Source organism: Oryzias latipes, chromosome 6 (assembly GCF_002234675.1).
Source record: "Oryzias latipes chromosome 6, ASM223467v1".
Lineage (NCBI taxonomy): Eukaryota > Metazoa > Chordata > Actinopteri > Beloniformes > Adrianichthyidae > Oryzias > Oryzias latipes.
In genome coordinates, this window is record NC_019864.2 from 13,637,856 (window position 1) to 13,657,722 (window position 19,867).

The following is a 19,867-nucleotide window of genomic DNA, read 5'->3' on the forward strand; positions in this document are numbered from 1 at the left end:
GAAACGACAGATGATGTCATGTCTTTGGAAGCTTCTGATATGTTCATCGATAGAATTTGAGTTTACACACCTGTGGATATATTAAGGCACATTGAATATCTTGTTTTTAAGACATGAGACGGTTAAAAGAAATCAGTCAAGCTATTAGGAAGACAATTGTAGATTTGCACAAGTCTGGTTCATCCTTGGGTGCCATTTCCAGATGCCTGGAGGTTCGACGTTCAGCTGTTAGGACAATTGTACGCAAGAATAAACATCATGGTAACGTCCAGCCAGCGTATCGCCAAGGAAGGAGACGGGTTCTGTGTCCCATAGATGAACATACTTTGGTCCGATTTGTCCAGAACAACCCAAGGATGAATGCAAAAGATGATTGTGAAGATGCTGGCTGAAGATGGTAAGACTGTCATTATCAACAGTGAAACGAGTACCGGTACTGTACAGACATGGGCTGAAAGGCTACTCTGCCAGGAAGAAGCCATTACTCCAAAAGAAACATAGAAAGGCCAGATTAAAGTTTGCTAATGTACACAAGGATAAAGACTTTCGTTTTTGGAGACATGTCCTGTGGTCTGATGAAACTAAAATTGAACTGTTTGGCCACAATGACCATCGTTATGTTTGGAGGAAAAAGGGGGAAGTCTGTAGGCCTTGGAACACCACAACAAGTGTAAAACATGGGGGTGGTAGCATCATGGTGTGGGGTTGTTTTGCTGCTGGAGGGACTGGTGCACTTCACAAAATAGATGGCATCATGAGGAAAGAACAGTGTGTGGAAATATTGAAGCAACATCTGAAGACTATCAGCCAGAAAGTTAAAGCTTGGGCGCAAATGGACAATGACCCGAAGCATGCCGGCAAACTGGTTAAATTAAATTAAATTAATTTTATTTATATAGCACCTTTCATGACGAGAAGACAGCTCAAGGTGCTGTACATAAAAACAAAAACAAATGCAATAAAATACAATAAAATACATTCAATTATCCCAGCGCAATAAAATACACAAAGACAAACACCAGTGGATAATAAATAAGTGATTAAAATAAAGAGAAACCAGAATTAAGATAAAATTAAAGAGAGACCAGAAAGCGCCGTCTGCCCTGTCCTCCTCTCGGCAGAGGTGTCAGTATAGACCCAAACACCCCAGCCGAGGGCGAGAAAACACTCGAAAACAGTCTAATTTGAAATAAAAAGAATATGTGGTAAAATATCATAAATCTTGATTAAGCAAATAAAATAATAAAATGATGTGCAAAAACATCATAAAACGTAAAAAGAATGAAGAATAAATATATATGTGATAAAATATCATAAAATATAAGAATAGAAAATAGTGGATTAAACAAGTAAAATGCTAAAAATGATGTAGTAAAACATCATAAAACATAAAAAGGCATAAAATCTAATTAAAAGCTAATTTAAAAAGGTGTGTCTTTAGTTTATTTTTAAAAACCTCCACAGTTGGTTACAAAGTGGCTTAAGGATAACAAAGTCAATGTTTTGGAGTGGCCATCATAGAGCTCGGTTCTAAATCCTATTGAACATTTATGGTCAGAGCTACAGAGGCGTGTACATGCACAGTGACCTACAAACTCGGCTCAGTTACACCAGTTCTGTTTGGAGGAATGAGCCAAAGTTTCTACCAAATCTTGTGAGAAGTTTGTGGAGGAATATCCAAGACGTTTGACCCAAGTACTGCAGTTTAAAAGCAATAGTACAAAATACTAATGAAATGTATGTAAACTTTTGACTTTGGTGAAAGTAATAAAAACTTGTCCAAAAAATCCCTAGTCTCATTATTCTGACATTTAGCAAGTAGAAATAATTTTGTGAATTGTAAGTCACCTAATGCAGGAAAGGTTCATTTTTATTTCATGTCTGACGGTGGAAAAAAAAAGCATGTGTGTTTTTATGTGGTGGATGTAAACTTCTGGTTTCAACTGGAGGTGCAGCAGTTGCAGTAATGTGGTCGCTGTATTGGTCCCTTGTAGTGAAGAGGAAGGTAAGATGATGGATTGACTGGTCTATCCATGTTCCTACCCTCACCTATGGTCATGAGCCCAGGGTCATGACCAAGAGGATTGTATACTGTATTCATACAGCTGAAATAAGTTTTATCTGCGGGTCACTGGGCACATCCTGTCATTTTCTGTCTAATCTGAAGTAGCTGGATATATAGAATTACCGTTTTTTTTTTTTTTTTTTGGGCTCATGTACTTGCGATTCTTTAAACAGGCAGGAGCATAAATAAGTAACCACAGTGAGTCAATGAGTCTGTTCCGCAGATAATCTGTGGCAGAAGGTCGTTGGGGTGATCAACAAGATTCATGCTGGCGTTAATCCCCAATCCTGCATCACTGTGGATCTGCACAAAGTCAGTCCCACAGCCTCCTAATCCTGTAACTCTTTCAGTACAACAGCCTTCAAACCACTGCTGTTCAAGCTTCTGCACAAGCGTGGAATGAAGAAATTATCTCACATTTTTGTGTAACAACTGACAGCTAAATCTAAGATGGTGTGTAGTCCCCTCCAAGATATGCTTACCGCATTTTCTGCACCATGAGGTGTACTGGAATATAAGGCGCACGTCAAATTGTGTCTTTTGAATTTATGTCATCTACAAGGTGCACCAGACTGTAAGGTGCATTACGCGAGACAAAAGAGTCTAATATTTCAAAATATTTCCAAAATATTTCCATTAGTCAGTCAGACTTTAACTGTGTTAACCGTAGAGCTTGTTACATTCTTCGTCAGAAGCGTTAGCCACATTAAACTGTTCAAAATGCCTGTAACTCCCAACCTTAAAACAAAAAATCACAGTACGACAGCGCTACATGTTAGCTGCGTCAGCGGATTTACAAGAACACCCAACCTTTGTTAGCAACTCAAAAAAAGAGAGCTGTGATCCTCTCAAAATCACTTCAATGTCAGTAAACCTAAACAGAATGAATCCATATATAAGGCACTCCCGATTATAAGGTGCACTGTTGTATTTGAAGAAAAAAAAAACTTATCCTTTTAATTGTGCCCTATAGGATGAAAAATATGGTAAACATATTTTTTCTAGCTTTGCAGTTTAGGCTAAGAGAGGATTATCAGTTGGGGCAAATCTTGTACCAGGGAGAATTCCAGAATGTAGTCAGATTAAAAACCCACTCTGATGAATTTTGTGCTTTTGGTGTTTTTAACATGTCTTTGTAGCATTTATCTGATTATTGTGGACATATATAAGCAAAATAAACTTAAAACTGCATTTCTTAGTATTTCTGTAATGTTAGAAGTGACCAGTAGAGGGCACTGGTAAGTTAAGCATGAAGGGACTGAGGCGGAAAGAACACGAAGAAGTGGTTGATGAATGTCTGGAACTGGAATGTATGTTAGAGAGCAACGGAGGAATAAAAGTCTCAAGAGTTGAACCTACAGAGTGTCCTGCAGTCTATTTTATGTCTGTAAGACAAGAACAGACATTACAATTTCATTATTCAAATTTTGGTAAATCAGGAGCAGGTGAAAGTATGCAGTTGGATAAAACTCTCAGTTGTGATGCAGCAGCTGAAATGGACAGGCCAAAGTCTTCCTGCTCCACTCAATTCCGATGCATCCACTTGCAGACATAGATCCACACACGTCTCTGTTTTCCTCATCCGAGCTAGTACCTGGTTCAAATCTGTATCGCTGCAGTGCTCCGATATGGCTCGCCATTTTTGTTGTACCGCTAATGTTAACTTGGGGTTGTGAGGGGCCGTAAGCTAGCGGGAGAGAGTGTAAATGATGGGATATCAGTGGAGGCTTACTTCTGTGCCTACTGTCCCGGCCAAAACTCAGAGGTGCTGCTCTTCAAAAACAATGTCCTAGTTTTTTCTGATTTTGGCTGAAAACGGCATAACCATAAATAAAAATCCCAAATAAAAGACCACTGGGAAGGCTTTTACAATATATGAAAAATATAGTTGGAGTGGGACTTTAAACATGCCCAACTGAAACACATAATCATTTATTTTAATTCATATTCACTTAAAGTCTATTAAAATTAACAAAACACTATGTGTTGACGTCTTTCAGGAGACGTTCTAGTTGTGCAGTTTTAAGGGGCTATATCATGCTTTTCTTCGGCCTTTCAGAGAATACTATATCTATATTATTGGTACACAAAAGAACGAAAATGTGAGTTATTTTCACTGTTCATTTTCCCCCTCAGAAGTAACACGACTCAACCCTTGAGGCACCGCCTTTCACTCTGTGTGGGTGCCGCCCCTCTTATGACGTCAACCTAGAGATGGCCCCGGCAGCGTGTCTGCGTTTCTCTCACGGAAACAAAACAACATCTGAACTTTAGCAAAAATGGATGTGTATATAGTGCATTTAAAATGAAAGCGTTTTGCAGATCCCCGCTAGCTCTGCAGAGAAACTGTGTGTGTGTGTGTTCGCCTGGGGGCGGGCCTGGCAGCGCAGACCTCTTCCTGGAAGGGGCTTGTCTCACTTATCTACGTCACTATGTGAGAACCCGTTTGGATTGGGAGGGGTTGGTGCAGGTTTTTGATCAAAATACTGCCTTGGGGTCGTTTTTTTGAGGAGTTAACTCTATAATTCCCATAAAAGCTCAAAAAGTTTATTTTACCTGATACAGGCTCTTTAAACAAACCATGCCAGCATCCGTTTCCCAGGAGCCTAACATGGAGAAGTGTGACATGTGTGGAAGAGTTCGTGGCGGGCCGGTGTGATTTGGTGCAATGCGAACCTCCGCGGCTGTCAGACAGGAAGGCGGGAGCCGCAGCCTCCCACTCCTCCCATTGCTATAACAACCGCGGGGCGGTCGGTCGGTCGGCGTGACTCGATGGCACAGCGGCGCGTCTGCCAAGTGTCATCCACCTGCGAGTGGACCGACCTCTGCTGCGCACAGCATCACCGCAGGAGGAAGAGGAGGAGGAAGAGCGCGTGTTTCCCACGTTCAAGTGTAGTGAGCAGCGGGGAGGCTCAGGCTCCGCTACGTCAGACAGATTAGTCAAAATAACCTCTCGGGGTAGGACATACCTCCCCCCTGGGCTCGGCGCTGACTGTTAGCCAGGAAGCGTGGCGAAGCACTGAAGTGCACTACTTTTTTTTTCTTTCTTTGTTTCCTTTTTTTTTTGTTTGTTTGTTTCGGGGTTTTGGTGAGACGGTTGTGGTGTTGCTCCTCCAGCAGCGCCTCCTCATCTCCTCCTCCTCCTCCTCCTTCTCACCCCTTTCCTGAACCCCCCCCCCCCGTGCGAAATGGCGAAAGAAAACGGCGAGTCCAGCAACGGATCCTGGAAGAAGATCGTCGATGACGTCAAGAAAATATTTGACTTCAAAGAAGTCCTCGGCACGTGAGTAGCAACACGCGGACGCCCGGCTCCTAAACAGTGGGGGTGAGGGGGGGGGGGCTTTACGCCCAGCTGTTGCTAATTAGCGTCAGAAAAGACGGACAGAAGCTGACAGCTGTTGAATAGGAGCTCACAACTGCCCCGCGAGGGGGAAAGAAAGCTAGTCTGCACGCGGCATTTTCCGCCGTGTATCAGTCCATAAAAAAAATAAAAGCAATCAATGTGCGGGCAGCCATTAATTCAACAGCAGCGGGGCCTGTTTGCAGACACAAAATGATGGCATCAACTCCCAGTTTGAGGCGCCATCTGCGCCCCTTTGCTCCCGTCTTTGAACAGATTCTAGCCGAGAAAACATTATGTCTGGCTTTGAGGACACGCGGCACTGTAATAAACACTTGTGTCTGCTGTCTGGAGACTTTCAGGGCTACTTTTCCCCCCAAGTTAGAGTCTCTGGTTCTTGGAGCTCGCAGCAGACAAATTCCAGAGTTTATTTTGGTCTGTTGCCTTTGTGTGGCGTCTCCTGGATTTATTTTTTAAAGGTTGGTTGATGGGTCTGAACATTTTTTTTAGGGTGTAATGGTTTTCTTTTTTTCCTCATGGAATAAAATGAACTGGACCTCTACTAAATAAAAGAAAACTAGATTATTATTGTTTCCTGTAATCACACCCTTTAACACTCTAGTAACAGTTATTTTAGAATAAAGCAGAAAAGTTGGGAAGCACGAAAGAGACCAATCTTCTTTAATCCTATAATGTCTTGTTTGGTAATTCACCAGTTTTCCACAGATTAATGTAGCAGCTATAGTAGATTTTTGTAAAAGCAAAGACTATTCGAACAACTTTAATTTTCCCGTGCTGAAACAACAGCACCTATTTTGTATTTTCCAGGATGTTTTGCATGAAGCAGCTGTAAATATGCTTCCTGTAGTTCCCCTTGAACTGTTGACGTCACATCACTCCACTCCTTTAAAAATAAACGTTCTTACATTAGCAAATGATCATGCTTTGTCTTTTGGGAAAAGGCTGAACAGGTCTTTTGGGTGTATTCAGACTGGACACATTTGATTCGCTTATAGTGAACCAGAGTTTGTTTCCCCCGATTACAAATTTTCAGTCTGAATACACCCAAGTGGACCCTGGTATGAGACCAGGGACCGCTTTCAGACCCATCTTTCGAGGTGGTCTTCATCTTCAACCGGATAGGTTGTAAACAGAGGAAGGTGGAAACCATGACGATGAGACACAGCAAGTCATTGAAATTTGGTCGGATGAATGTGGGTTCATTAAAACAACTTTTAACGTGACATGTGTTGCTTCTCACACTGGTGTCCCGACAATCTATATGTCATAAACACTTATTAGCGTACCTTCTCAGCTGCCTCCTCCTCAGTAACCGCCTTGCAGCATGCCTCCACCGTACCAAAGCAACGAGTAAAAAGTACCTGATGTTGATATAGATGTTCAAAATTGTTTAGTGAAATAAAAAGTTTGAATTATCCCGACAAGGATTGCAAAGCGTAAGACTTCCGTTATTCTTTCTCTCGTTGCTCTGCCCCGCCCTCATAATTCCTGGCCAATGACTGAAGAGATCTTTAGTCACATGCTTTTGTTTACAAGCATAGGCAGTCTGAATACAGACCAAGCACAAGATTTAGGACTTGAACTGGACCAAACTAAGCAGACTTGGTCCATACCAACAGAATTTTCTAGTCTGAATAGTTAAGGTTTCTTGTCTCTTTTTAATTCGATACTTGAGCAAAGAGATAATACAAAAGCAGTAGAGAGACTCAACTTGTTTCAATGTGGGCATTGATGAAGCTAATGAATAAAGTTGACAAAATGTGGCTTCTTTTCAGTTTAATAGATCTACTATGAATGATAAAAGGCTGATAGGCCCCTTCTTAAACCCCTATTATGGCTTTTTGACAAAATGGACACCTTTTACAACTACTGCCACCTATAGGTGGATATCAGAACTGTTGTTTTCGAAAAAGCTAGCCCCTGTGATGAAAATGCAGCGTAGCTATGCCAACCTGGACACAATAAAATTTCATCTAGGCTCGAAAATAAGGATAGTCAGGTTCTTTTAGTCCTCAAAGGGAGGTTGCCTTTAACTACCAGGTGCTGTATGTTACTGTATCCACATGGGGGCACTCTCTTGTGTGTGCTGATCCCAAATTCAGGTGTGGGTCAGGTACTCACCAAATATATGAAGCCATATCACGTGTGCAAATTTTGTACTTTGATAAAACGTTAGTAGCATAAGTGTATTTTAGGAGTTATTTATTGATTTATTTGTGTTTTTAATTAATTATTGGAATTTGAAATGTTTTGATTAAAGATGAAGAGGACACTTCTCTGAGGGAGCTCTCCTTTGTTTTGTGTTTTTTTCGTAAAAGGAATTGTAAACCACAGACCCCCCGTTCCCCTGAATGTGCCTCCGTCAATATTTGATTCTGCAGGGTGCTATCACACATTTGATATTGTGTTTCACTTTTTTTTTTTTTTGCGGGAATTATAAAATAATTTTCCACAGATTGCTTTGGCTAAAAGATTGTGTGGAAGGCCTGTCCAGAGGAAGGACTCTCCCTCTGGGATTCAGTTTGTTTTCTCCCCAGAATCTGATGTCAAGAGGCTTAAAAATGGAGGCTGGTCAGGTCTGGTTTTACTTACATTTTTTTTTAATTTTCTTTTATTTTTTTGTCTCAACTGTGTTTTCCCCCTGTTTTTACTGTCCTATCCTCTCATTTTTTTGAGGATTTCCCACATCAACTCTCAGCATGACAGTTGATGTGTATTTTTTGAGGAGCAGCATTATAAAATCCCTCACGCAGAAGGATGACTCATAAAACAAACTCCACACTGCTGGAACCGATGGACTGAGCAGTCAGACGCTCTTACCTGGAAGGTGGTTTGATTTCCCCAAGGCTTTAATTTAAGAGCAAAAAACCGCGGAATAGCACCAGTGAATCATAGTGATTTACTGTCTGCACAACTGCCAGGTTTGAGGAGCACAAGTCTCTCAACCATAGCCGGCCAGCTTGCACATCCTCTGTGTTGTTATTGAGTTTTTACGTTGCACTTTTTCATGACATTCGGCTCAGCCTGCATGGGTGACTACAGTATAAAGTAGGAATCCGTGTTCTTGTCTTGGTCAGGAGGGGGCTTGTTTGCTGCACAGCGGGGTTCACATCGGGCCACCTGGGCTAGAAAAGCCCAGCAGGCCTGCAGCTTTGCCCCTGGATTAAAAATGGAAGAGGAAGATTATTCTCTTCCTCTTCTTAATGCTGCACATCATAAGCTTGGGAACTGTTTTCTCTTTTTGTGGTTGAGTTCCTATCCAATTCAATTCAGTTTTACCTATACAGCCCAATATTACGACACAGTTGTCTCAACGCTAATTGTACAAAACATAAAATTAGTTATAAAATACAATAGCTGATTGCTAAACTAAACTAACCAGACTAAACTAAACTATTCCGTGTCCTAATTACACTAATGGACAAAACTGCAACATCATAGGGTTTTCTTAGGAGTGGACACACAAAATCCATATTAAACAAAAAAATTATACACTCAAGGGGGGACAATCATATATTATCCTGTAGAATCTTTACACATTCATTTTTTTTAGTCTGTTAAAATATTGATAACGTCATATTCCTACACTTTGATTATACAGCTGTGAGAAAGTGTTTTTACTGAGTTTTTACAGATTTTAAACAAAACAAAACTGTCTAAAATGAACAGTTGTTTGGGTTCTCACATATTTTCATACAGTGATCCCTTGCTATAACACGGTTTACTTTTCACGTTTTCCCTACTTCACGGATTTGCATCTTGCATTGTGTTCTGCATTCTGATTGGCTAAAAAGTCACTCCGCTTCTTCTCTACCTGTGCGTCAATAACGTTGCAGTTTAATATGTACACGTACGTAAATCAGTGTGCCAAATTTACATTACGACATTGCATTTTCGAGTTTCTCCAAAACCCATAGAAAAAAGAGCAACAACAACTGCCAATCACTATGTTCTTCTCCCGAACAAACACAGCTGCACCGCGGGCTTCAAAGGGAAAAAACACTGCAGAGCGGAGTCAGGATGCAGCGGCTCAGTCTGAAGAGCAGTGAAATACACCTGAGTCTCTATTTGTCCGACTGTACTTTGTATTTTTTTCATAACCATTTCAAATTTTCTTCCGTTAAATAATTACTCGGGTCACGGTGGGCGGGGCTAATCTCCGCAATTTGAAGCCTTCTGTTTACATCGATGATTAAAATTATTATTTGACAGTACAAAAGTTATTTGTTGAAAAAAACGTTTCTAAAGTACTTTTATTCGTGAAACAAATGGTTGAGCCTGTAAAATGTTTTTTTCTTTCTTTTCCATGTATAATAGAGTATTTAATTGTATATTAATTGTAAGAAAAAATAGAGGTTTCTACTTCACAGATTTTGCCTGTCACGGGTTCTTTTTGGAACATAACCCCCGCGAAAAACAAGGGTTTACTGTACATTAAAATAATAAATAGTAGAAAGAGGATATATTAAAACAGCTGGATAGGTCGGCATTTCTCTGTGTTTGCATAGCGATTCGGCATTTTTGACCGTTTTCATTCAGAAAGGAAGCTGTGGGCTATGACTAAAGCTTTGACCACACTTCTTCCTGCTGTGGAGCTAATGAGATCTCCACCACTGAAGCTAGTCCTCGTCTTTCCTTGGGGCTAATTTCGGACCCTTAAGCTGCTGAGGCTCTAAGAAAGAAAATTAAGTAACCCTACTGCTGGCAGGTTTGGAGATTCCACCTCGTTGAATCTCAAGGCTTGAGGAGTGATTGCAGCTCACTGTTGAGATTCTGAAATTTCAAAGTGAGATATGCCTAATTCAATTCAATTCTATTCGATTTGATCTATTTAGCCCAATATTACAACATAGTTGTCTCAACGGGCATCATTAATTTTACAAACCATAAAATCAGTTACAAAATGCAATAGCTGATTGCTAAACTAAACAGAGTAAACTAAAGTGGGCATCCCTGCCTTTAGCTCCTCCTTCTCTCCTTACAAAGTAGAACCTAGTGCTCTAAACATGAGTCATTTGTACACAAATTTTTTGTTTTATTTGGGAATAATTCCTTATGATGCCTGTGGAAGGTAGTCTCTTGCTCACATAGTCCAGCACTTTTTTAAAAACTGTTTTTTTTAATGTAATGGACCATTTTTACTTTCAAACATGCATTTTTCTTTTCTACCAAAACCTTGATTTCTTCCCTCAGAGTTCAACTTTGTGAATCAGCCTAAAGCATTACAGCCTGGAGCATCATTGAAAAAGAGCGAACTTCCCTGACACATTTCAGTGTGGATCACTCTTTCCAGCTGCTCTGCCACAGGGTTATGTACCCCTCTGCTCTATGGAATCAGAATCAGGACTAAGGAGACTTCCCACAGGGATAGTGTGGGACAGGGAAGCAGAAAGCTTTCATAGCTATATCTGGTTTGCCTTGCTATTCACCAAATTACAACAGCAGCTCGTTTGGGGCAGTATAGTCCAGTCCAACCCATTGACTGTATACGACAACTAGAGGGAGTGTGATGTCACCCAACTGCTCCAAAGAAACAAAGTCAATTCAGTCACCATTTTTTGATGATAAGGACACCGCCATGTTGGAGCCAGATGACATCAGTAAGCAGTGATTTGTCCGAGTCGATATGAGTCTTCGTTTCTATGGCAAATACTCTCTGATCAGGAATTAGCTTGTTGAAAGACCACACCCCTACCATTTGAAAGCGGGCTTGAGAGACTCTGTCTATTAAATGTGTTGAGCCTTCAACACAAGACCACATGCTTTTATTGAGGCATCTGATCGGCCAGTTTATAACTTGAATAACTTTCAGTAATAGAAAGTTAGACCTATGACCAATAGAATGACAGAGTAATAGCTGTTTATTTCTTTATAGAAGTCTATGAGATTTTGGCTACTTGGAACCAGCGGGTACTTCCTATCTGGACCTCGCAGGGGGAGGAGTCACTCAGTCCAGTTCTCATACAGTCAATGGTCCAACCTGGGAAAAATAAAAAAGCAAAATAAGAGTTAACTTATTCCACAATAAGAAACTTTACAAGGTTTTATAGATTCTGGCTTTTTCAAATTTTTGCCTTGGGCTGATATACTTTTTATTTTTTCTGTGCCAAATATTGTAAATAACTAAGTCTGCTCTTTGGTCATCTGTTAGACCTTCTCATTTACACTGCTGCTGAACTGTACCACAGTTTATTTTGAAATATCCTAAAATCCTTATTTTCAGGCAAACCAGAGTTTGCCTGAAAATAAATTCAGGTGAGCGTTCACCTAGGCCCAAATTAGGCAAAAATATTGTAGCGACCAGGGGTCAGCCCCTAAGACTCATGGGAAGTGGGGAATCTTGATGTGAAAACCACGAGTGAGAGGGCTGGGAACAGAAGTGACATCCATGCTGTTTGGCTGTTTGTGGAGTGTTGGAATAAATGGGTGTTGATGCCAAAAAGGAGATTTTGCTTCTCTGTCTACTTCTTCCTCTCGGAGACTGTCCGGGGTCGTGCGGTGTATGGGGCACGGACAGCTCTCCAATGAAGCCATTTAATTAGCAGCTTAGTGACGTGCCAGCTGGGTCGTTACAATATCCAGACCGACCGGTCCTGTGTGAAAGCGACTTGTAAGATCAAACACTCCATCTTTATGTCAAGCAATTTCAAAAATAGTTTAAGTGAAATCATTTTTTAATGTACAATGCAGTTAAATTTAATTCTTCTGTCATTTTTTTATTAACCTGAAGGTAGCTCCACGGTGGAGCAGTGGTTAACACTCACCTCACAGTGAGAAGGCACTGGTTCAAATCCCGGCTGGGATCCTTCCTGTGTGGAGTTTGCATGTTCTCCCCGTGTATGCGTGGGTTTTCTCACGGCTCTCCGGGTTCCTCTTGCAGTCTCAAAACATGCTTCATAGGTTCATTGGTTACCTTATATTCCCCAAGGTCTGGAACTCACACAAGGACTGTGTGAGTGTGTGTGTGTGATTGTGTGGCTCTGCAAAAGTCTGGTGACCTGTCCATGGTGTACCCCGCCTTCACCCAACAGTAGCTGGGACTGGCACCGGCAACCCAGTGACTGCAAAAGGGACAAAGCAGGTTAAGGAATGATGAATTAACCCGCAGGTGTTGCAATGCTCTACATAATCACTTAAGTATAACTGATCATATCAGTATGACTCATCGGCGCTTGTAGCTTCTGTTATCTTTGTTGACATCTGTTTCCTTTGGTTCTGTTGAGTGTTTGGCGGATGCTCAGATGAGCCCCACTCTCGATTGCTGGAAGCGCCGAGAGCATTTACAGAGCTATCAAAGTTTCATTTCTCTACATTAATTCAGTCTGGAAATTAGTGGGGGGTTGGGGGGGTGAATTGCGCTCAAGGCCGCTTGATGTGCAGAGCAGGGTGATCTCGAGTGCTTTGGGCATCAGACGATAAGTTATTTATCACGTGGAACTGGGTGTCTTAAACCACATGTTTGATCCTCACAGTAGGAAAGCAGCATTGCTGACGGCTGTCAGTTACTTTACAACAATGCGTCTGACATTAAGAACTGGTATTGTGACCAGCTAACCTCTGAGGAATCATGTATTATCCTGAAGAACCTTAAGCAGAAGTATTTTAAGCAGTCAAAGTGTCTTCGCCTCCCGAAAAAGATAAAGAAATAAAAGCCAAACAAATGGAATATTAAGATTGAAGCACATGAAGCTGTGTGCTGAGCGACCAAGAGATTCTGAGAGGAGCTGCAGGTGACATCCATGAGAAAATGAGAAATTCAGTTATAGGCAGTTACAAAGCAGTGATGGAAATGTCTGAATAAAAAAAATGTAACAAGTACAGCTTGATGATGTGCTGCTGTGTTTGGGAGAATATTTGACAAATATATGGTCTGTTTCAGCATGTCGTTCAGTAATCCAGCTCCTTAAGATGTGTCAGCTCTCCTCCTGCTTGTAGCTTTATCTGTCAGGTTGGAAAACTGACAATTTTTTTTGAGCTGTTGATTGTGCAAACAGTCAGGTGTTTTTTCAGAGCTGTACTCCCACAAAGCTCCAGCTGTCTTTGTTGTTCCGACAGCATTGTCCCTCATGCATTGATCATCTCTGAGACATTCAGGCCTTGAAAACGCTGCGAAACGAACGCTGCAACTAGGCAACCAGGATGATGGAAAAGTCTTCAGTGGTTCCCTCCGAGGAAGATTTCAGCACTTTCCAGCACTGTCCTCTGGCTGTGCTTACTGTTGAAGGACGTGAGTCTTATGAATAGTAATTACCTGAGCTTTCATTAGTATTCCAACCCTCTGGCTGCAGTGGGTGCCTGAACATCCAGAGTGTTTCCTTCCCTGCGTTCAGAGCTGAAATGCCCAATACTGTAAGCAGACAAGAAGAGAGGGATGATCCTCTAAAGCAGGGGTCGGGAACCTTTTTGGCCAAGAGAGCCATAAATGCCACATATTTTGAAATTTAATTTCGAAAGAGCCATACAATAATGTAGTGTCCTTTCCCCACACTGAGGCACGGAGACTTAACCTCTTTTAAAGTTCTTTATTCCGATTACTGCAGACCGCAACAAACGCCCTTCAATTAATTCAGCAACTCCTGAATCTCTCCCGCCGACACGAGAGCGCTTCTCCCAACTTTATATTCCCCTGCTCCCGCTGCAGCCCTCCCATTTCCCTTATTCGGCCCATAGCTGAACCCCATTGGTCCAAACTACCTAACAACAGGCTGAGCGACAGAACTGAGGGCCAATCAGATCTCTGCTTGACGCGTTCAATGAACTCCAGAACTTTTAACGCGGCCCAACAGCCATCCAACTCAGTCCGCGACAATTTGTTTAAAACTAAATATACAAATGAATGTGTGCATTTGATTTAATTTTAACATTTTTAAAGTAAAATAAGTCTGTGGATTCTTTTTAATAACATTGTTATTCTGTTGCTAATAAATGATGAGTATTTCTCGTGGTAGTTTTGCTGATGGTCTAGTCTGGTTGATACGTGGTGAGTTTCTGCTTCGTTCAGGCGTTGAGACTTTAAACGTCATCGTAGGTCTGAATGTTCTGTAGATGTGAGACAGACTGCTCACATGCAGACGGGGAGCCAAACACACACTCACACGCTGCAGTGAGTGACGGGCAGTGGGTTTTACGTTTTTACAATCCCTGCGCGATTCACCTGCTGCCTGTCCCCACAACCCCTCACCCCCACCCTCTGCTTTCTCCCTCACACATCCCGTCCCCGCATCTGCGCGCTCTTTCTCAGAGACGGGAGCGCGCAGTTTTAGGCACGTCAATTCACAGGTTTCCAGCTGGTACAAACTCTGTGAAATAATAGATAATAGTAACTGATAGCGCTGGCGCAGATTTCTCTCTCTAAGCACTGCTACTACTGCGCGCCTCTGACATCGCATCGCGCCCGAGAAGGACTGGTCTAATGAAAAAAAAAAACTATAATTAAAGATTTGTCTGCGAGCCACATGTGACCATCAAAAGAGCCATATATGGCTCGCGAGCCATAGGTTCCCGACCCCTGCTCTAAAGTGAGCCCTAAAAATGGACCCTTAATTAACCTTATCTCCTAACCCTTCGATTCAGGAGTGAAGGGGCAGAAACATGTAGAATCAAAACAGCACCAGAATTGCTTTGCCTCTTTCTTTTCTTTTTACCTGGAGCAAGCCAGGTTTGATGTCACACTTACTGTACGCTGTGTCCGAATTCCTTCACTACTCACTATATAGTGCGTTCGCCCCCTTTTGTAGGGCTGTCCGAATCTAACATACATACAAACATATGTGATTGTTGTATTGGGATTAACATGAAGGAGATAATATATTATTCTTTTTAAAATATCATATTCTACAACACCTATGTCTTAAAATGTATACGAAAGCAACAAAAAAATAACAAAAAAGCTGCTTCTGATTGAGCTGTAAGCTTCAGCATAGTACCTACACTTGTTCTGAAACCAATTGCTAGTTTTGATCAGACACTAATTTTTAGCTTAAGTTACAATTTGGGGGTCTACGTTTGCATCCTTGATTCAGCTTTTTCCGAAGGTATGCTATTAAAAAAATTGAGTAAAATTCCAATTTCAAAATTTCCTTTAATAAAGCATCTCATTATTTAAGATTATCAGTACTACTTCAATGCTCTGCCTCCTTAACAAAACACAGGTTATACTTGTTTATTAACTTAAAAAGAATTGTTTATATAGCACTTTTGAAGATAAAAATCACAAAGTGCTTCACAGTAAAACACAGAAAATAATTAAGAAAAATCAATTTAAAAAATGTGTTTTTAGCTGTTTTTTAAAAGAAAACACTGAGTCTACAGATCTGAGGCTGAGAAGAAGGGAGTTCCAGAGGGATGGAGTCACTGTTGTTATGGCTCTGTCACCTCTAGTTTTTATCCAGGTTCTCTTAACAACCAGCAGGCCCTGGTCACATGATCTCAGGGCCCTGCTGGGAGTGTACAGCTCTTTTATACAGACCGGTATGTTAAAGCCAGGATTTTAAAATGCACTCGGAAACAGATGGGGAGCCAATGCAGCTGGATTAATAATGGGGGGATATGTGAAAATACTTGGAAGATTTGGTCAAAAGCCTTGCAGCAGCATTCTGGACCACCTGGAGCCGTCTAGAGCTGTCTTGTAATCTTGTAGATTAGCTTTTATTTTGGGAGATCCTTAATGTTATGATTTAAATAAAGTATGTGAAGCCTCTGTTCATCTAACTGCTGTAAATCTAAAACAAAGCTCTAATGGCTGGATAGTTAGTGTGCAAAACATTGCAGCTGAATCAGAATAAAATGCTGAACAGCAGTAATGTTAATCAGTTCGGGTGGGCGGGACAGAGCAGGTGCTGGTGGGCAGACTCCACCCCTTCCTGTGGGGAAGACCCCAGAAGACGGGTTAAACTTCTAAACAGGACAGAAGGTGAAATAAAAAGACCTTTTCCACTAAGAATGACTTAAAAAAATGAATGAATGAGAGCATAAAAAAATGCAGACATTTACAGCCAGGCGTAAACTGAGAGGATGCAGCAAAAGTGATGATGGCTACGAGGAACGGGGTTTCTCTGTTTGGTCTGAACTCTTTTTAAGACATTTGAATAGTATTTTTAGCACAGCTTTAGGCCCAATGTCTTTCTTTGGGCCTCAAATGTCACTGCCTGACTGAATGTTGTCTCTTTCTCATGGACACGGTGCTTCCAGCAGAGTTACACAAACCCCCTGCCCTCAAACTGCCTTTGCAGCCACCTTTGGGTTTGTGGGATTGGGGAATTGGTCCCACCAAATCCAAAGCAGTGGTATGATGCTGGTGTTTACCAAGATGTGAGGATGAGGATGGGACAGTTTGTGTGTGCTTGGATGAATCAGTGTTGAGCCTACAAACAGCTGAAGGAAAAACAACAATATTTTTGGCCACTTTGTTACTAGCAGCCTGCCACATGGACACACTTTTCACTTTTTTTTTAGTTTGTTTCTAATTTAGCACCAACAAATTGATTTCCAAAAAGATGTTAGAAAAAAACCCTGCCATGTGCTATTGGCTAGTGTGCAGTCTGACCTTTAAAAAAACTGTAAAAGTAGAGCAAAAAAGCATCTTCTGCTTAAACAAAACAAAAACCAAAAAACTCTTCAAACCACGAGAGGACAGCACACCCCTCCAGTGTATATAGAGGAACATGCATGTTTTTGTAAGTTATGAATGTGTTGATGGCCGTCTGGATAATCCAGGGTCTAGTTTTAAGGGGCCCGTACATAACTACATGGCATCATCAAGTTCAATTGTCTGGGAATCTGCTTGGATTAGAGCCGTGTTTTTAGTCATGGTACGCCTGCAGTAATGCATCTCACACAAGATCTGTCAGTGTGATCACCCAAGTGCAAAACAATAGATGCTGCCCCTTCATTAACGAACCTTTTCTGTCCGAAACATCCGGTTTTTCTTAGCTGGGCTCTGAATTTTCATAAGCGTCCCGGGCTGTGGGCCAAGATTGCGCCGGGGCGATTGTGTGAAACGAGGCCCGCTTTGCATCTGCAGCATGAGTTAGCGGCTTCCCTCCTGGAAGCAGCCCACAAGCCTATTACTCACGCGGTTCGGTGTGACCATCTGTACTCTATGTGGTGGTGTTGACCGGCACAGGCAGTTTGTTGTGAAAATCAGGAGCACATCCCTCTGAATGCAGGACAAACTTAAAGTTTGGATAATCTAAACTTTTTTTTTTTAGCATCCCAAGATCTGGATACTAAGGCTTGTTCAAATTGCTGACACAAAAACAGAAAAAAAGTAGATGAGCTTAATTAAAAGCTTTATTTTGAATTAGAGATCATTACCTTGTGCTTCTTCAAAGTGGCTCATTATATTGCTCCACAGGTAACCCTTCTCATCTCAGCTAATTTAATTGTTTTCTGCAGCGGGGAGGGTTTATACTCACAAATAGCGCCCGTCTTGATCACTCAGAACTGCTTCTTTAGCATTACAAAACAATGAAATGGTAATTGCTTTTGATTCCAAACTCCTGCTGAACTTCACTGGCCAGGGTCTAATGTAAAATGACGTTCATTGTTTTGTTTAGTTTTTAATAAATGATAAGTTGTCTGATTGAATATTTTGGCAGCTAGCTCGTAACCTTTCTCAGGTTTTTTGCATCAACAGTGTGGTGAACCTGCTGCCTTGGATTGTGTCATGTTGTCATTCACCGGAAGTGATGCCGCTGCATGTCTTTGTGGTGAGCCAGGAGACCGAAATTGTGCTATACAGTTTAAGCACACCCTCTATGTGAGTCTACAAGTGGTTTCCGTCTCTCCTGCAGAAAGCATGCTCTGAAAAGCGGCCTGCAACCTGCTTGATGTGTCTAGAGAGTGGAGGAATCTCCATTCCTGCTGACATCCACCCAGCAGTGGAAATAAAGGGAGGAATAAGGCCCTCGTGACATAACAGCTTAGGTGGAAAGAGTGACCTGCGAAAGACCAACAAATGGTGTCCTGGACCTCCCTGCTGAATTTACATATTGTCCCACATAGTGTGGCAGAATGAGGTCAAGGCAGAGATGCAAATCCTCCAAGCTAAATGTTGCTCCGCATGGAGTGAGCGAGTTCACCTCTCCTGAAGTCAGGTAGTGTGTTCGTGCACGGACGGACTGACCCTCCCCCTCTGCGCGATGGAGGAGTTGGGGATTAGCCTGGCTCTGAAGGCCATGGTGGGACTAACTGCAGCCAACAGTGGCGCTGAGTGTGAAGCCTGTTGGGAGGCGGTGTATATTCCCTGAAAGCTTAACAGATCTCCTAATGTAGATTTAGAAAGTCACTAATTTTAATATGTACAAGTACTTTAATACTCAAATTAATCATTGCATTGGTTTAGTAAACTACTTATATAACTAAATATATGGGATGTTACTGATTCGTATCGCTTTTCTCCTATCACTGTCACTTTAATATTGGTGTGACTTAACTACAATTAACCTTTCCTATCCTTTACGGTTTCTTTTCTTTTCATATGGAACTCTTTGTTACTTATGCTTGTGTGATACACCCATGCTGTTTTTTTTCTTTTTTTCAGTTTCAGTTAAAGTCCCACTCCAATCATCTGTTGATCCATTCTAAAAGCGTTCCAAGTGGTCTTTTCATTATAATTATGACATGATGGAAATACTCAGAAATGCTGTTTTAATCTCAATTTTCTTTGTGTGTCCGCCATCATGTGAAAAATCTTTTATGTTTAAAACACCCAAAACACAATTTTCATCAGAGTGGCTCTTTAAAACTCAGCTTAAATTTGGAAGCAGCTTTTTTTCAAAGATTTCAAGATTTCAAGAAGATTTATTTGTCATTGTCAGTGAAACAACGGAAATACGTTTGGAGCATCAACAACAGCCACTCAGTTCAATTCACCAAATAAATACCCAAATAAATAAATAAAGTAAATAACGTTAGTTCTCCTTGAATTATACAAAGTTTTAATAATAAAACGATGCAGCAAAGTTTAAGCTTTCTTACTTACTTCTTAAACTCTCCTCATACTGACTACATGAGCAATCTGACCTTTATGTATTCTTGTAGAACAACGCTGGGGGAATACCACGGTGGGTGAAGGGTTTGTGTGGCAGCAGTTTTAGTCAGATGGTGGTTTTCACAAAGTAATGCGAGTCATGATGAAGGGGAGCTCTCATTCTAGGAGAAGATCCAGCTGCGTCTTAGCTCGTCTGGTCCTTTTGGTTTGGTACTACTTTAGAGTATGAAAGAAAACGCTTAATAATATTTGTGATAATGTTAGTCGGTTAAATTAAGGTTTTACTCCAGCATCCTCTCCTCCCAGGTGCCCATATTCTATTTTTATTATTCTAAGTCGATTTTGAGAAATAAAAAAAAAGATATGTTTTTTCACTATTTTTCTTGTAAAAACTTTGCTAGATGTTTCTTTGTCTTGTTCCAATTGTTTTATCTGTGGCCAAGTCGTG

At 41.3% G+C, this 19,867-nt stretch overlaps 1 protein-coding gene across 1 annotated transcript in view; it reads left to right on the forward strand.

Moving 5' to 3' along the window:
- Positions 1 to 4,738: 4,738 nt before the first annotated feature.
- The window catches only part of LOC101175563 (calcium/calmodulin-dependent protein kinase type 1D), a 29,216-nt gene continuing 14,087 nt past the window's right edge, over positions 4,739 to 19,867 (forward strand). Inside the window, exon 1 of the mRNA XM_004069923.4 lies at positions 4,739 to 5,348. Coding sequence (XP_004069971.1) covers positions 5,254 to 5,348 — 95 coding nt within the window. The 5' untranslated portion in view covers positions 4,739 to 5,253. The remainder of the gene's footprint in view (positions 5,349 to 19,867) is intronic.